Here is a 19,116-nt window from a genome sequence, read left to right as displayed (position 1 = left end):
TGCTAGCTATCAGAGCAGATAAGAGATTCAATCTCTTGATTGTTATTTTACACACACAATCAATTTAGTGTTTGCGCTTTCCCATGGTAGCTGCTCTGATTTCTTGTGAATCACACTGAAACATAGAAACCATGGATGCACAATATAATGTTTACCAAACAGGTATTGATCATAAATAGTGCTTTTTATCACCAATCTATGCATCCTTAATACAAAAAAATATATATCAGTCAACAACATACAAAAACAAACATTACAAAGTGTTCACGCAGACAATGGGAAAATGTAATTAAATTCAAATGAAATGTAATGAAAGTAAAACAAAGTGTTTGTTTTGTGAAATCACATGGGAGAGAAATAAGTTATTGTCCTGCTTGTGTTTTCACTCATAACTTCCCCAGAGTCATAATCAGGGTGTAATATTACCACTCACTTCTCCTAAGAAGCCTTATGACATGACCATCACATCTCATTTATTTTTATTAAAACTCAATTCACATCATCATATTTCCTATTTAATATAGTGTAGATATAAATAGGTCTATGCAGTGCTCACAGTCTTGTTTTACATGTTGTTTGTTGTATTGTAGTAAGTAAATCTTAAAACATTGCCAGTCGACATTTCACCCCAAAAAGAAAGAAGAAAAAAAAAGAAAAGAAAATGTTTATTTTGCAAATGAAGGAAATTAAGTCGAATCTCTCTCTCTCTCTCTCTCTCTCTCTCTGTCCCAAATGGCACACTCCGGACTTGTGGACTTCCTCAGAGTCCACACTTCGGTGACGTCATGTAGTGCAGACTTATAGGGCCCCTCGCGCAAGTCCACAAGGGCGCATTGAGAAGTATTTTTGGGACAGACTCGATCGTGAAGCGTGGTTATTGTTGGACAGGATCTGCAGGTTCGGTTCAGGGAAATATGCTGCCTATTGTTGTTGTTTTTACTATTGTGTTTGCGAGATGGCTTGCCATGCAGAGAAATCACATTTATACGCTCCGACGTCGTAGAAGACAAGATTATTTTTCATGCATACAAATGCTGATGTTATGCACGGAGGAAAGGGTAAGCAAGTAAATGTTATTGACTTTGTAGATAAACATATAACTTGTCAAAAGTCGTTAATGCATTAAGTCATTATTATCTGATTGACTGTTTAATTTTCTTTTTTTTTATATACATATATATATATATATGTATTTTATATTTTTTATTTGTACCTTGTTTTTTTATGTCGTTTTTAATTTACAGGTTTAAATATCCATACTTCACTTACATATGACTCAGTAAAGCCCTGCCATTCGGTTCTATATAATGAATCGTTATGCGATCAGCCTATTATTCAGCGCGCTATTACTATGTTTGAGACATCAACCACTGGTCGATGACCATAATGTTTGTATAAACTGTAGGTAACAACTGGTAAAATGTACACAGTCATAAAAACCATAATGATACTTACACTTAAATATTTTCTTCTCAGCCATGTTATCAATTGTCTGTGTCCGTGAGCGAAAGCGCTCTTCACATCAGTTGTCTGATTGGCCTTTCGCAAGGACTCCTGGGTACTTGAAGTGCCTGAAGCCTGGATCTATGCGGGCTTCGCGGAAGACCGCTTCAAGGGTACAAAGGGGGCGCTGCTGAGCACAATTCAGAGCGTTAAAATGCTAAATGGGACGGTCTACGGACTCGTAGACTCAGCGAGCACGCGCAATTTAAGTCCATGAGACCGAAAGTCCGCATGAAGTGCGCCATTTGAATGAATGAATGAATGAATGAAAAACTTTATTTCGAACATGTAAAAATAATACAATAATACAAATAATAATACAAAAATTATAATAATACAATAAACAAGAAACAAAACAATATTAACAAAACAATATTAACATATACATGTCCGAAAAGGAGTAGGAAGAAGCATAAGCTTATTTAATCCTACCCCTTCTCCACCTCATTTGGGACAGGGCTTCTCTCTCTCTCACACACACACACACACACACACACACACACACACACACACACACACGCACACACGCACACACACGCTCGCTCGCTCTCTCTCTCTGCTCTCTCTCTCTCTCTCTCTCTGGGGAGGGGAGGAACAGGTCGAGTCACCTGAAGCAGGAAGTAGATGAATAAAGGTGTTCCAATAAAACACGTCATAAAGCTCAAGACCTCTCACAGGCGTTCTAGTTCACTATAGAGCACTCATCATCTACAGAATATGGTAGGTCTCATTTATTCGGTTTTACTTCAAACACACATGAGACAAGTAGAGTTAGACTCCATTAGATACCGTTCATATCGACGCTTTATTATTCTCAGGTTAAAAGTACAAACGGTTAATTATCATAACTTTCTGGAGTAGTGCACAACACCGGGTCTAGGGTGTGCGCGAGCGACGCGACGCGAACATTATATCAAGGCAGCTGTCACTCTGAATTAAACAACGTCGGTTATTATGTCAGATGTCTAGTTTGTCGAGTCGCAGAATAGATGTATGTGATGGTACGTTTATTATTCTGTCATGTATTTATTTAAGGAGTTTAGATCTGTATATTGCCTCTTAGTTGTCAAAATGTGTTTTTAAAGTAGTTAATCTATAACAACATGCCCAAACACATTTCCACACCAGGTCACGAATCATTTATTCTTTGGGAAAGTTTTCCAAGCGGCAGTTTAATTATTTAAGCCCCCTAGTCAACAAAAGTCAACTGTCATACTTTGTAACAAATCCTTATGGGATCAAATTAGAGTTGTCATGTGTTTTATTAAGTCCTGTTGGATATAATGTAATCTTACTCTTAAAAAAATGTAAAAATACTGTGGCAGTACCATTACACCATGATGGTTTCAGATGGTGATCTTTGGCAATAACCGCATGATATAAACCATAGGACTGAAGATCCTATGATTACTGTATACATTTACCATGGTGTTGACACGGTATATGTCCAAAAAACATGGTAGTTATCAGAACTCTACTTGCATTGTAATAATCTTAATAATTACAATGTGGAAATGCCAATGTGGAGCTATTAAAGTTGTGGGAAATTCTGAAAAATTCTTTCATGTCCAATAGGAGTATTTCATCCTTTTATAATACATACTAGTCCTATAGGGAACAATGTGTTGTCAAAGATCTAATTTTTATTTTGTGTTATGTTGGAATCCAAAAGAAAACTACCATAGTGGTGCTTTAGAATTTGCTCCAAACTGATATTCCAATATATCTCTTCTGTTTTATCTTTATTGAAGATATAAAATAATTATGATTTGGTTAGGATTAAATCACATTAGAAAGTTATGAAATGCAATATTGCCTTATATTACCTTCTTGTTTATATATCTTTTGAGATAGATGGATGGATGATAGAATATATGTATAACCCATTATATTTAATTTCAACTTCTAACTTACAGTTTATGTATGTTCTAACAACTTTGTTTTATTAACATGCTTTGTGTTTATTTGTTTGTATTTCAGTCTTATTTAGACGCAAGTGCAACATGTCCGAGCAGCATATGGACAACACTGGAGCTGTTCAACTGAGAGCATCACACATACAGCAGACAGCAGTATGCAGTCGAGGTGTTGCCACCCACCCACCAGCCTGGGACAAGATGCCTCTGACCTGCAGATGAAGGTGGATTTCTTCCGTAAACTGGGTTACTCTCCACAGGAGGTGAAGGCTGCTCTGCAGAAGCTTGGCCTGGGCACAGACACCAATGCAGTATTGGGCGAGCTGGTTCGTTCGGGGGCTAAGGCCTTGCCCTCCTCTAACTCGGACAGTGACGATAGTGCCTTCAGTTTGCCGTATCGTGGAGGAAGCTCTTCAAGGGGACAGGGCTCAAAAGACGTGTCGCTGGAGGCCTCTACTGAGCCAGACAATAATCTGAAACCTATTGTTATTGATGGCAGCAATGTGGCCATGAGGTTCGTATATAGTATAACTAGTTTTACTTGCACTTTTTACATTTTCATCAAGATTTTACAAACTATACAATACAAACCATATTCACTATATGCATTGCAATAAAATATATTATAAGTTTACTCTACATTGTATGGCATATGTTGTTGGTTCAAATCCCGGAAAGCATGCACTGATAAAAACTTTAAACCTTGAATACACCGAAGGGGGCTGTTCGAACATGTTTTTGCATCGATCTGTACTGTTTTTTTCATTGTTTTTCTATGTTTCTAAGATGCTATATCTTTTTAAAAGAACTTGATCTTTTAAAAACACGTGTCGACACACCTGTCTGTTGCATTCATTGCACTGCATCTAGTTTTTTTTTAACACAAGAATGTGTCTGGTTTAACCAGCCACTGACTTGCTTTGGATAAAGCTTCTGCAAAATGCATGAAAAAATAAAATAAACAAATACAGAGGCTGCAAACATAACAGACCATACTGCAGTTTCTGGGGTCAATCAAGAAAAGCTCTTATTTCTACCGCTGATTTGTTCTGGAGAAAGAGTTGCAGTGAACATTTCCCTACAATTCTATAATAATTAACAATCTAGAATAGATTATTTCAAAACAGAACTTATCAGATGCTTTCAAACACATAAGCCTCAGTCAGAGTTTTAAGTCTCTGACCGTCTCCAAGTTTAACAAGTATAAACAAGTTGCCCTAACAAATTCAGTTCCTTGGGAATCCTGGAAAATTACATTCCGATTGTGAACTTTTCCCAGATTGTTGTCAAGGCTTACTATAGAGCAAAAAGCTTTGTGTTTCCTCTCAAATAGTTTGTGTTCCCTCGCAATAAGTTTTGCATTCCTTTGCAATAGTTTGTGTTCCCTCACTATAGTTTGTACTTCCTCACAATAGTTTACATTCCCTCGCTATAGTTTGATCTTCCTTGCAATAGTTTCTGTTCCCTCACAATACGTTTTGCATTTTTTTGCAGTAGTTTGCGTTCCTTTGCAATAGTTTGTGTTACTTCGCAATAATTTCTGTTCCCTCGCAATAAGTTTTGTATTCCATCGCAATAGTTTGCACTTCCTTGCAATAGTTTGTGTTCCCTTTCTATAGTTTTTTTTGCTTGCAATATTTTCTGTTCCCTCTCAAAAATATTTGGTTTTCCTTCTCAATTACTTTGAGTTCCCTCACAATACCTTTGAAAATCCCTTATTAAAATTTTAATCATAATTTTACTAGTTATCATCCTTAAAGTTTGTTATTTGTAGAGTAACCATAGTTACCACAAATATCATGGTCATGTATAAAGCCATGGTAAATTTGTTGAAGGATTTACTACAATACCATAGTTCAACTATAGTTCTGTAGAAAAACTATGTTAAAGTTTGTGGTTACTATGGTTTCAATACAAATACCACACGCAAAACTATTGTGAGGGAAAGCAAAACCATTTTCAGAAAATAAACTCCCTCACTGTCCTCTTAAGTGACTCTGTAGCTTTCACCCTTGATTTCACTTTTTATTTTTGGTTCATTCCTGATTATTGTAACAATACTGCCACTGTGAAAGCTTATTAAATCGTATTATAAGCTGGACTTTTTTTTAAAACTGTGAATATTACAGTGGAATTATGGCATTGAAACGTGAAAGAGTTGTTGTTGATTGTTGAGGGAAAGGAATGCTCATTTTTAGAAATGCCCAGTTCAGTGTAATAGTAAATGTATATGCAACTACACTGGAGGGCTCACGTGTTGCCTTGGGCTTTGAGCTTAAACCTTCTATTCCTCTGAACAGGTTTCTACTTCCCCTTGTCCATGCTTCATTGCTCTCCTGTATGCAAATCACACCCAGAACACATATTTAAACATTTAATTTCCTGTAGGCAAGGCCCAAATCTTTACACATAACACACCTAACCACATTTTTGGTCATGCATTCTGCAAAGGTCACATAGGGGAATTTTGTGAAAGACTTGAAAATGTTTCCTTGAAGTTTTTTAATAACTTGAAGACACAGAGAGATTAGTAGCAGGGTGCCACAGAAGACTTAAATTAATAGTTTATTAATAATTCTATTGTAATTTACTCACCCTCATGTCATTCATACCTGTAGTCTTTCATCTGTGGAACACAATAGGAGATGTTTGGCAGAATTGTAGGCTCTGATAGACCCAGTCAACATTTACTTTCATTGAATGGAGAAAAAAAAAGATGCAGTGACAGTAAATGGGGATTGAGGCTTTCTGTTTAAAATAAAAAAGGCTTAGGGGGCTTTTGTAGCTCAGCGAGCATTGATGCTGACTACCAACCCATGAGTCGCAAGTTTGAATCCATGGTGTGCTGAGTGACTCCAGCCAAGTCGCCTAATCAACCAAATTGGCCTGGTTGCTAGGGAGGGTAGAGTCACATGGGGCAACCTCCTCGTGGTCGCTCTCAATGGGTGGTTCTCGCTCTCAATGGGGCATGTGGTAAGTTGTGCATGGATCTCGGAGAGTAGCATGAGCCTCCACATGCTGTGAGTCTCCGCGGTGTCCTGCACAATGAGCCACGTGATAAGATGCACGGATTGATGGTCTCAGAAGCGGAGGCAACTGAGACTTGTCCTGCGCCACCCAGATTGAGGTGAGTAACCGTGCCACCACGAGGACATAGTAAGTAGTGGGAATTCGGCATTCCAAATTGGGGAGAAAAGGGGGATACTTTTTTATTAAATTAAATAAAAAAAGGCTACAAATGTATTAATAAATATATGTTGCATCATTTATCTTTTCATAATCATCTTTCAGCTGTAAAAATAACGTACATTACTGATCTGTATTGATGCATCAATATCTGTAATGACATCATGATGTAATGGAAATTGCTGTTTGTATTTTGAGTGTATTATTGGATTTATTTTCCCAGTCAAAACAAACATTGCATCACAATTTACAATTCTGTCATCATTTGTAAGGGCCATCATCTATCAGTGTTTCTTTATCAGCGGTACAATTATCACTTATAACAAGCACCCTTCAACGGTTGTAGTTGTCTTGTAGCATTACATTTGTGGCTATGCAAATCAGATCATGTTTTAGCTTGTCTTTTACTTGCATCATTGCTTTAAGCAAATGGGAGGAACTAATTCTTAAAAAAAAAAAAAAAAAACGCTTTAGGCAAATATATTATGCACATTGTCTGTTTTGCTTTCCTCCAATACATTTGTTCTTTATTGACTATAAAATATTCTGTCAGTCTCTTTTTTTGTACCCTGTATTTATTTATCTCTCTCTCTCTCTCTCTCTCTTTCAGTCATGGGAACAAGGAAGTATTTTCATGCCGAGGAATTGAGCTGGCAGTCAGCTACTTCCTTGAGCGAGGACACAGGCATGTTACTGTGTTTGTGCCCTCCTGGAGAAAAGAGCAGCCCAGGCCTGATGTGCCCATTTCAGGTAAAGACACTCCCTCGGCCCTTGTCGGAAAAATTAGTCATCAGAGACCAGTTTGTCTAAAAGGTGAAAACGCCCATCGGACATGGAATGAAATTTGCCAATACTTTACACTATAACAAAATTATTTTCTTAATCAGTAATTTTACCTTATATTTTTTCTTAGCCCACTGGAAAAAAAAATGTTCCCTTCTTTTTAGCATATTCCTCTCTAAATTTAGTTAGATTTATGATTACAATAATAAAGAAAAGGTGCCAATGGGGTAAGAAAAATAAACCTTATTCAAGACATATTCTTTGCAAAATAACCTCATGACAACTCAACTAATTAGTGTGAGAATAGGGCTGTCAATCGATTCAAATATTTAATCGAATTAATTACATGGTATGCCAACTAATTAATTGCAATTAATCGTATACATAAATATTGGCTGAGAAAGCCCCTCAAATAACAGTAATTATATATATATATATATATATATATATATATATATATATATATATATATATAATGATTAAATAATTATAAATAGTTATATCTAAATAATATACATATATTATAAAAAAAATAATAATAATACAGATTATTTAAATGAATTACATTATTTTGGACCACAAGTGAAGCATTAAAAAATATAATACAAAAAGTGTCTTTAGAATGCAATATATTGTTTATTTCCATATTACTGAACATAAGCCAATCATTGGCCTAAAGTTCACAGCAATCTATTGTGCAATATAATTGAATTCATCAGTAAGTCCAATATTTATTATTAGGGCTTGTCTAAGGACACGTCAATGTACACCTGCGTCAGACTGATGCTTTTGGACTGTCATGGTTGCATTGTGTCATAAACATACCGTTTTTAGGTTGCTGTGTCAAGTTAAAGGGAGTTTGAAACTCACATGTCTTGAGATCCCTGTTTTTGGATTTGTGCTCTGTCAAGCTGTGTTTGTACGCAAGAATGTGTTCTCATCTTATTTTGTCTGCGCACTGTAAGTGTGGTTTGTTCTCTGTATGAGCTGCACATTGCCTATACAGCAAGATTTGCTTACTGCCCCTGGAGGAAACAGGTGGTACTCCATGCTTGAATTGCTCTAATGGAAGGAATATTCCTTATTAATGTGCAGGGACATGATTAATTGCGCAAATTTTTTAATGCGTTATTTTTTTAGATGATTATTCGCACTGAATTAACGCTTTGAATCAACAGCCCAAATGAAAAGGTATGAATTGTATGTAATTAACCTGTAATGTTTCCTTTCTTCCATATTACACAGAAGTTATTATCCTATTAAAATCATGGCTAGGTTAGGGTTTGGGTATGGGATTACACTAAGGAAAACCGTCAGTTTTCTACAAGCCAACTTGAATGATTTCTCTATAGCGTAACTGTTATTGTGACTTTTACGACTGGGTTTATTCTCTGAAAACAAATCCTAATATGTTATTTTGCATCTAGTAAAAGTACATTTTCTAGTAAAGTAAATATATCTTATGAATATTTAAGGTTTTAAGGATATTCAGTATTTTTACTGGAAAAAAAGACAAACAATGCCAATTAAGAAAAAAAGTTTTGCCGTGGGAAGCTACTAACATAGAATTTTTTTTTGGAGCATAACAATAGTTGAACTGTAGCATAAGAAATTGTGGGTTTTGTTAACAAGTTGCTTTTTAAGGACTACCATTTTTTGATTCATCTAGTATGTAAACTCACGTCCTTATGGTCAGTTCTTGACAACTTACTTTTAGAAACTACAAAATGAGCAGCTCTATTGACTTTGGCATTAGACACTGACGTGTGTGACTCTTCATCTGCATGAAATGGATAGAAATCCCCTGAAATCTAAAATTAAGTCATCATTTATCATTTATTGTTCTCAAACTAGTTTCAAACATTGCTTCTTTTCTCAGTACAATAATATGTTTTGTGTACCATGGAAGAAAGAAAGTCATACAGTGTACAACATTATTAGGGTGATTATATATTGACAGAATATTCATTTTTAGTCAACTATCCCTTTAATAAAGTTTTTTTTCACATTAGAAAAAGTAGCTGCTTTTTATTTGGCAGTTGTACCATTTGCCATTATTAATGCTAATGGTTTACTGTTGCAAAACAGCCACTTTAATAAGAAAACAGAGCAATAAGGAAGTGTAAAGTTTCCTGCTGGTGTATCTGGGAATTTCCCACCAGGAAGTTTTACAGCTTTCCCTTTTGACCTACAACAAGTTTCTCTGTGAATCTTTCATCGAGTCATGTGCTGTGTGAGGAATTAGTACAGAGATGGGAGTCTTTATTATGGGGATATTATGGTTGTCCAACCTCCCAAAATAGCATTTGGTATGGTTAATTTAGGAGGATAGTGCGTTGATGTGAACATCAACAATGAACAGTGTTTTGTATCTCTGTAACGTAGAGGAACGGTCAAACAAGAAATTAAATCAAAGATGAGCTATTGATGTGAATGAAACACATACCCATATGTGTAGTGAAACTAGCTGTCTCTAGATAGTCTCTCTGCATACTACAATTTTTTTTAAGCATTTTATGATCTGTTATTCCGTTAATGAATGGTAGTTGTTATCCAATATGGGGTTGGGAATCAAGAAACGGTTCCATTTAAAGAAAATACTGGAACCAAAAGATTTTCAAGCAACTACAAACCAGTGTAGTTTTATGTGTAGCAAAGTCTTTCTAACGAATCAGTCCAGTGGCGGCCATCTTTGAAATGCTCCCTGGAAGTAAATTCCAGTCGTGAAAGTGAAGCTACTATCTACTTAAATGGGGAAAGACCGAAACCTCCAAAACGGTTGGTCAAGATAACAGTCAAAGAACATATTTCAAATCAGCAGTAAAATCTGACCACACTGTAATTATAAATTGTGCTTCTTTACCTCAGATTATGCACAAAACAAAAACAGATTTCCCCAGCTTGTATAGCTCATTCGTATGCATGTTCTCAAGTTGATAGATAGGTGAAGTCTGTATCTCAAAGGCTATTGGCTCTTTTACCTGCAAGGCAGGACTTCCTTAATACATCCGTTGACCGTTGGATGTTCCAATTTCTCCCATTAATTTTAATAGAAGTGGCCCATCTCTGCAAAATAGTCTCTGTGTTTACTCAAGGCTCATGGGACATTAATTAGTGTATGTAATTACTGAGCACTTCTTCAAAAGTTCTAAATGAATCGTTAATGGAATTGTTAAGTGTAATTGGAATCAGAGCCAGAACAACTAAATTCCTCATATTTCCCATACATGCTCCTGTTAATGAGAAAGAGAGACCACCACATGTCTGAGGCAGTGTTTACCATTCTTAAATCATTGCTAAAATGCCACAAAAAATACGTTTTTGTCTTTGTTTCCAGATCAACACATTTTAGGAGAGCTGGAGAGAAAGAAGATTCTTGTGTTTACGCCTTCACGACGGGTAGGAGGAAAGCGTGTGGTGTGCTATGATGATCGCTTCATTGTCAAGCTAGCTCATGACCTGGATGGTGTTATAGTGTCCAATGACACATATCGCGACCTGCAGAGTGAACGGCCGGAGTGGAAACGTTCCATTGAAGAGAGATTGCTAATGTACTCCTTCGTCAATGACAAGTACGTCATTTCAACCAGTTGCTAATGTTTTTGCTAATACCTCTTATGTTCAACTTCCTTCAAATTTGCCTAAACTATCACCATCCCATCTTCCACAGGTTTATGCCACCTGACGACCCTCTCGGCCGACATGGACCCAACTTGGATAATTTCCTTCGGAAAAAAGCAATGTTACAAGACCACAAGCGCCAACTCTGTCCATATGGTAAGTAATTGAGGAACAGGTCTTGTTGCTGTTTAACCATTTATCAAGCCATTAAACATTTAAATTGGTGACATCAGCCAAGACGATTTAATCTGATAATATTTGGTATATTTGGTATTTTCCGATTATTGGCATTGACCGATAACCCATAGACCTTAACATGGTGTTCCCTTCTGCAAATGTACCAATAGTTTTGTGAATGGATAATGCACATTTTCTAGTTTCCAATATTTCTGAGTTAATATTTTTCCAATATTTTTTATTTAATTTTAACTTAAGACTATGTAATTATCTTAATTGATATATATATTTATAGGAGATCCTTCAACTTTGGGGACTTTTAGCCATGTGAATTTCTAGAAAGTAAAATCCTGCATCACAGGAGATTGTGTTTTTGTGATTGATAGTTGTGTTCTGGAAGTGAAATTTTGATCTTTTTGTTTACAAAAATGACATACTCCTATGTCATGCTAAGGCTAATTTCATAGCCAACATTTTATTTATCCTAATTATCCCAAATAAACTGAAATTAAATAAATTGTTTTACACTTTTTTTTAAATTTTGCAAAATGACAGCTTGTTTAGAAATGACACCCAATGAAAATATTCTGCTCACAAATTATATTTACCTTTTCCTTGAATTCTTCATACATTTATTGTCACACAATAAATATGGAATGGTTATGTTTATTTCACTCTTTGTTTAGATTATCATGGTTTTAAACCTGAATAATTTGAATTTTTAAAATAGAATTTCATAGTTTAAATTAACACAACAGACTACAACAATCTTTACATAAAAGGCATTTGAAAAGTATAAAAAATATGCCTGGTTAAAAGTCTGTTTTAATGTGACCTTCATATATAAAAAAAAAGAATTTAAAATATGTTTGTTAAAATAAAAAATCAACCCCCGGGACATGGAATTTCCTATAGTTATGGAAGCACCCAAGGCTGGACTGGTAATCTGGCATACCGGCATTTTTCCTGTGGACCGACGCACTTTGGGGCCGATCAGGTGCAGACTGGCCATCGGGAGAACCGAGCAGGCCGGTGGGTCAGCTGCGAAACGGGCCGAATGGGCCGCGATAATCTAAAATGAGCCGCCGCTTTATGCAGAACGGACCACAAAACTGTGCCGCGATATGCAGAAAAGGAGAGCGAACACCCCCCGCTCAATGTTTAGGCCAGTTGCTATGTAAAATCCCGGGCTGATTTCTCTTCCCAGTCCAGCCCTGGAAGCACCCATACATAAACCATATCACAGTACATCTCTGATTGGATAGATATCGGTATCTATATTTGCCATTTAGAATCCCAAATCAGTTGACCACTAATTTTAAATGTATCTCATATAAACCATCTGATATATATCAAAAACAAGGTCAGTGAATAAAAGAAGGTAGACCTTGGTAAACTTTGTAACAACTTCTCCTTTTTTACTTTTTTCTCTTCAGGGAAAAAGTGCACATATGGTATCAAGTGTAAGTTCTACCACCCAGAGCGCACCAAGCAGTCGCAGCGATCTCTAGCCGACGAGCTCCGAGAAAATGCCAAACTATCTGAATCTAAAGAGGACAGTCGAGGAACTGGCTCATTAAGAGGCATGTACCAAAGATACGACCCTGGTTTTGGGTCCTGCTCTCCATCTTTAGAGCAAGAACTGGAGCAGAAGCTCAATCTGGAATCTGAGAGAAATGACAGCAGGGACACCATGCTCCATTACTGTGATGATATTTTCTCCATGAGCAAGTCCTTGCATCCAGCCACTGACCGGAACATTCTCCCACCTCCATTCCCAACATACGCATCATCCATTTTCAGTTCAGACTCTGGGCTTGGCTCCTTTTCAGAGCCATCCCAGAGCCTGGATGAGTTACATAGGATGAGACCCAGTCATCCATCTATATCCAGTAGCTGTGGAAGTTCCTCAAACCAAGCCTTACCTTCAGGTGGCCAGCACTACCACAACAACATGAGTCCCTTCTCCAACCATCAGTCCAACTATAGTGCCTACAGCTCTCTACCTCTGTCCAACCCTGTCCAGCATTACAGTCTTCCCACTTACATCCAGCCAAGCGGCTGGTCTTACCCTTGCTATGTACAATCGATGCAGACATCCAGTTTACCAGAACCTCTCCCCTGTCCAAGCTTCCATAGGTCTGGCGATGGTTATGGAAGCCAACAGCACTCGGGCATGAAACAGTCCAATGGTTTCCAAGAGGAACGACAGGAGCTCAGGAAGAAGCTTCATGCGATTTTCAACCCACATCATGTAGACAAAGTTATGGAAATGTTCCCGCATCTAAAAGATCCACAGCAGCTGGCTGCAGAAGTTCTCAAGCTGAAGTCCAAAGGAGAGTTCTATTGATTCTTTGAAACTTTCCCCAATTCTTTGGACACTACGTGAAAAGACACTTAAAAAAAAAAAAATGGAGTCTCTGGCTCTGATGGTTGGGAGGTTTCAGAAGTGAAGTCTCTTAAACCTAAATGACTTATCACATAGTACATGTGGTAACTATGTATGACTAGTAAGTCAAACGTGTGTCTAGACTTGTTCATCTAAAAGTTTGATGCATATTACATCAATTGTTGCTCTTAACTTGTAGCAAATGGTACCTCGGCTAAAGATTTTTTGGTTTGGACAAAAGCTGAAATTTCATTTGGGAATTCTTAATATATTTATTAGGGTTATCAATCGATTAAAATTTGTAATCAAATTAATTACATGGTGTCCCAATTGATTAATCGCATATACAAATATTTACTGCCCCTCATATAACAATAATTCAATATATAATGATGAAATATTTATACATATACATATATGTATATATAAAATAGAAAATATTCAGATAATTAAAATGCATTACATTCTTGTGGAGTTAATCATTGAGAAGACAGTGTGTCAAAAAGTGGCTTTAGAATATGATGTATTGTTTACTACCATATTATTGATCATAAGTCAATCATTGTCATACAGTTCAATCCAATCCATCCAGATTTATTATGAGGGCTTGTTTAAGGACCGTCAATTTACACCTGCGTCAGACATGCTTGTGTAGTGTCTCTGATGCGTTGCGTCATAAACATAAATGTTTAGGTCACTGTGTCAAGCCTAATATCTAATACTTAGAACACATCTTAAGATCTCTTAGTTAGAATTTGCGCTCCATCAAGTGTTTTGAATGCAAGAATGTAAAACATGTTTGTGTTGTGCTGCTGGATAGTTGTTTTGTTCACTGTATAAACTGCGTGTTGCCCATTCAGCTGAAGTTTCACTTACTGTCCTCTGGAGAAAACAGGTGGTACTACAAGCTTGCATTTCTCAGGAATATTCCTTATTACGGTCCGGGGGCATTGCGATTAATTGCGTATATGTTTTTAGCGTGTTATTTTTTATAAATCGACAGCCCTAATATTTATATATTAAGTATAGTAATTGTGGACCAATCCTGTTTTCAATGTTCAGAGTAAGTTTGTCATTTGTAATCGGGATACTAATACTTGTTTATTATAATAAGAAACAATTGAAATAGTAAAAAGTGTTCTCACATCAGTCTTTTCAGTGTATTGCCTTCAGTTATAAGGTGTGGGAATCCCCCAGTGCGTTTTAATTACTTGGGTCATCATGCATTGAGTGGTTCAGTGTTTGGTAAGTTACTAAAAAAAGTTATCCACTGCAAATGACTAATTACTTGTAATAAGATTACTTTACTGATCACTTCTTTGGTAAAGTAATCACATAACTTATTACTTTACTTTTAAGTTACTTTCTAAAACATTTTCCACAGAATTTTGTGTTCAACTAATTAAAATAATATATTTGCTCCTTGTGTATTGTTGCACGCAAGCAGTTTCTCCCTTACAATGACTCATTAGCGACTCTTCAAAAACATATGAACATAATTCATGTTTTGAATGCATTCTACATAAAATAAAAAATATTGTTTAGAAACTTAACTAGAACTTAATTGAAAGTCAGTAACTGATTACAAGAATTTCAAATGTTACACTACTTTCTGACTTAAGTAATATGATTTCAAATTAATTAGATTCTACACACAACACTGCAAAGTATACTCCAAAGTATATCAACTATGTGGTACATTGCAATTTCTGTATCTGTATTTTATTGAACCTAGTCCTAAATTGTAGGTAAAGCTCAACTTCAGTCAGCTTTGTTGTGTTTTTGAGCTTGTTATATGTAGTTTAAGGTATCCAGGTAGCAATAGTGCAGCGTGTTTGACACTATTCACCCAGTTTCTTAAAATGAATGTTAACAGGAGATGAGTTCTCAGCACTGCATTGGCAAATACAATGGAAATATGTACTTCAGTAAATATTAATTGAAGTAAATAAAATAACAATTGTGTATTTTTTTCTTTAATAGACACCTGATGATCAACCCTCAAAACACCTCAGTCAAAATTGAAAAATATATTAAATACATAAAAATGTACTATTTTTTTGAAAAATAATAAAAATAATTGAAAACTTTTTCCATAGCTCTTTAATCAGATTGAAACTTTTACTCGTAGGCTACTATAAATTAAATATATTCAGCAGACTGCTGCCTGCAAACAATGCTCACTGATGTTTTAAGTAAATTAAATATTTCAGTAAATAGTTTCTGTTTTGATTTTAATTGCAATGTCATTTGATGACAAAGTAACTTTTTGTCAATTAATATCAACATTAAGTTTTATACTACACTTTACTACAGTTCTTTGTTACTTCATAAAAAAATAATACTGATTTCAAATAATTGTTTGAAACCTAATGTTACACAAACATTAATTTACTTAACCTGCATAAATCTGGTTGAATAAACTTCTCTAAATAGAGATAAGTTCAGTATTAATATCCTGACTTAAAATGCAGTGAGATATGAGCAAGCTCTTATACAAAGGGACTTTCCCAGCAATAATATAAAAATGGTTTGTAGAGTAATATATATATATATATATATATATCTAAATTACTGAAATTAGTTAATAAAAAACTGTCATTTGCAATAAGTTATCATTTGTTTACAGATAATTCATAAAACATGCATCATAAAACAACATCAACTTCATCAGCTTGCTTCTCTCTCTCTATCTGCCTCTACAAGGAAGAAGGAAGTTCATATGTAAATAAAAAATAGTGAGTAATGAAAATGCAAAGCAGCTCAAATGTAAATCATGTGATCATTATTTATTTAATCCATAGAAATGTGATTTCCTTTATTCGTAAAAGGCCAAAGTACAACTTGTGAATTTGAATTTATATAAATGGGTCACTCAACTTTGTTAACATGTTAACAACAAAAAAAGAATTCCAAAATTTGGAATGGCCAATTCCCAATGCACTCTTAAGACCTCGTGGTGGCGTAGTGACTCGCCTCAATCCAGGTGGCGGACGACAAATCTCCATTGCCTCCACGTCTGAGTTCATCAATCTGCACGCCTGCACGTGACCTGTTGAGTGCGTTACCACGGAATCATAGCTTGTGTGGAGGCTTCATGCTATTCTCCGTGGCATCCACGCACAACTCACTATGTGCCCCACCGAGCGCGAAAACTACATTATAGTGACCACGAGGAGGTTACCCCAACGTAGCAACCGGGCCAATTTGATTGCTTAGGAGACCTGGCTGGAGTCACTCAGCACGCCCTGGATTCAAAGTCACGACTGTAGGTGTGGTAGTCACCGTCTTTACTCGCTGAGATACCCAGACCCTAACAAACATTTGTTAACATTATCATTTATCTTTGAGAAATCGGTGGGGTAAACAAGTTTGTTGCATAACATGTTTTAACATGATCTTGATTTCCATGAAAAGTCATGTACCAGTCCAAAGTCTTTCCTGGAACATCAGAACACATTCTTTGATATACAGACACTTGAGCGGTCTCATGTGATATATGTGGTATTTTAAACTTATATCAGAAATAGTATAGTAGATCAAAGCAGCAGAGGTTAACATGAATGTGATTTGACTTATATGTCTGTTTCAGGTGGTTTTATCCACATACTGTCAATTCAAGAAATGTTTCTTTCATTTGCATTAGCGGATATTGGTACTAGACAGACCTGCATAGAATCTGTGACTGCAGAATTATGCAGAAGGCTTCATAGATTTCCACTGAATTCTGAAACCCTTTCTAATCTGATTCCTGTATGAAAATATTTAGGCTAATTGATCATCGGGTTGGGAGGGTTACTTTTGGAATGTATTCCACTACAGATTACAGAATACATGCTGTAAAATGTCATTTGTAATTCTGTTAGATTACTCAAGGTCAGTAACATATTCTAAATACTTTGGATTACTTCTTCAGCACTGGTAGATTTTTTCACTTGTTTTGACTATTAAAAAGTCAGTACAGTAAGACAACATACACAGGTTAAAAATACATTCTCTGAAAAACCCAAATATCTTATGCAGTGTTGTTTCTAAAACAAGATCAATCAATTTGATCTTGTTTTATAGATTTTTAGATATTTTTACAGGAAAACAATAAAAAAAATTATCATCAAGAATATGATGGGTTTTGCTAGAAAAAAGAAATTATGATCCAACGTGAATTTTCTTGATAAAAATATGATCGTGTCTGGTGCATGTAAAATGGCTAGAAATAGCATTTTAGATTAGCGTAAAGCTAACAATTTACACAAGGTTTATTTCTATTTCTTCTGTTCCAAACTTACTTCAAACTGTTTCCATTTTTTAAAAAGTTCCTGAACTTTCATGACTTTCAGTTTGGTTGATTATTCTTGAACATGCATTCTCCCACTGATGCGGATGGAACACCGTACTAATATACTCTGACAGTGTTTCATGAAGTGTAATTTATAGAGCTAGATTAATTACAAAAATATTTGAATTTGTACATTTTGTATGTTATGTTAAATAGAATATTCCATGGCATATTTGATAGTTTTGAATTTGAATAATTGTAAACATGTGACATTTAATAATATTTTTATGTTTTTATTTTGTGTTCAAAGCTCAAATTAGCTATAAATATTCCGATTATTTATTAACTTTCTGGGTTCCATTAGGAAAAGTAGAGTGTTTCAGAAAAGTTGAACAGGTTTCTGACCTCCGTGATGTTGGCACCCTATATAATTAAATCATTAACAAAACTAGACCATTTGTTTGTGCTGATTTGTGCCGCAAAGGAACATTTGTTCTGGTTTGGTGTTTGAGATATTAGACATAATTTTACAGTCTGTGACCTTATTTTTAATCACAGTATTATACAATATCACCAGTTGAAAACCACTGATATACTGTAGATTACTGCGGAATTCCATGAACAAGCATCTGTTGATGTCCTGGCCAAAATAATATCAAATGAAATGTTTGGCCCAATCAAAAATATATTGCTGAACTGTCAATCATATCTCAAATGTTCACAAAAATGACATGTCTAAAGTTCTATGTTCTTGCTGGTTTGATGTACTTAATGGTTGGACTGACAGAATAGCCCAGAAGCATTTAAATGAACTATTAATAGTTTCATTCAATTAGTTTATCACAGATTCATGTCATACAGTGAGCAGGCTTCCCACCCTTTTTGACCAATGAATGTCCATGACCTTTCCCATGTTTATTTAGTTATTTTAGAGGATAACATTTTTGATTGTGAACCGGTTTGCGACTTAAGCTCAGATCAGACAACATTATGGCTTGCGAGCAAGTTTTACTCTACACAAGAGCAAAATCTGGCCAATTAAATATATCAGAGTAGAGCTCAGCTAACCACAAAATGTATATTGTCTATAAAATATTTTCTTGATTTTTCCATGACTTATACAGTTTTCTGAATGACTCCAGACCTGGGAAACACTATTGTAAAATTCCCTGATATTTCCAGGTTTTCCGTGACTGTGGGAACCTTGAGTGTGGTGGCAAACCACTGATGCTGGGAAAATTTGCATTTTTGCTCATCTGTCTAGA

At 35.7% G+C, this 19,116-nt stretch overlaps 1 protein-coding gene across 1 annotated transcript; it reads left to right on the top strand.

The window, feature by feature from the left end:
* The first annotated feature begins 2,166 nt into the window (after positions 1-2,166).
* On the top strand, positions 2,167-15,751 carry LOC127655535 (endoribonuclease ZC3H12A-like). Its single transcript, XM_052143423.1, has 6 exons — positions 2,167-2,223; positions 3,484-3,933; positions 7,216-7,355; positions 10,726-10,960; positions 11,059-11,165; positions 12,623-15,751. Exons 2-6 carry the CDS (start codon positions 3,578-3,580, stop codon positions 13,534-13,536), a joined length of 1,752 nt encoding a protein of 583 aa, XP_051999383.1. The 5' UTR covers positions 2,167-2,223; positions 3,484-3,577; the 3' UTR covers positions 13,537-15,751.
* Positions 15,752-19,116: the final 3,365 nt, after the last annotated feature.

The sequence above is a fragment of the Xyrauchen texanus genome, chromosome 15 (assembly GCF_025860055.1).
Source record: "Xyrauchen texanus isolate HMW12.3.18 chromosome 15, RBS_HiC_50CHRs, whole genome shotgun sequence".
In the NCBI taxonomy this organism is placed as follows: Eukaryota; Metazoa; Chordata; class Actinopteri; order Cypriniformes; family Catostomidae; genus Xyrauchen; species Xyrauchen texanus.
Note: the sequence above shows the minus strand (reverse complement) of the source record. Positions and strands in the feature narration are given on the sequence as shown.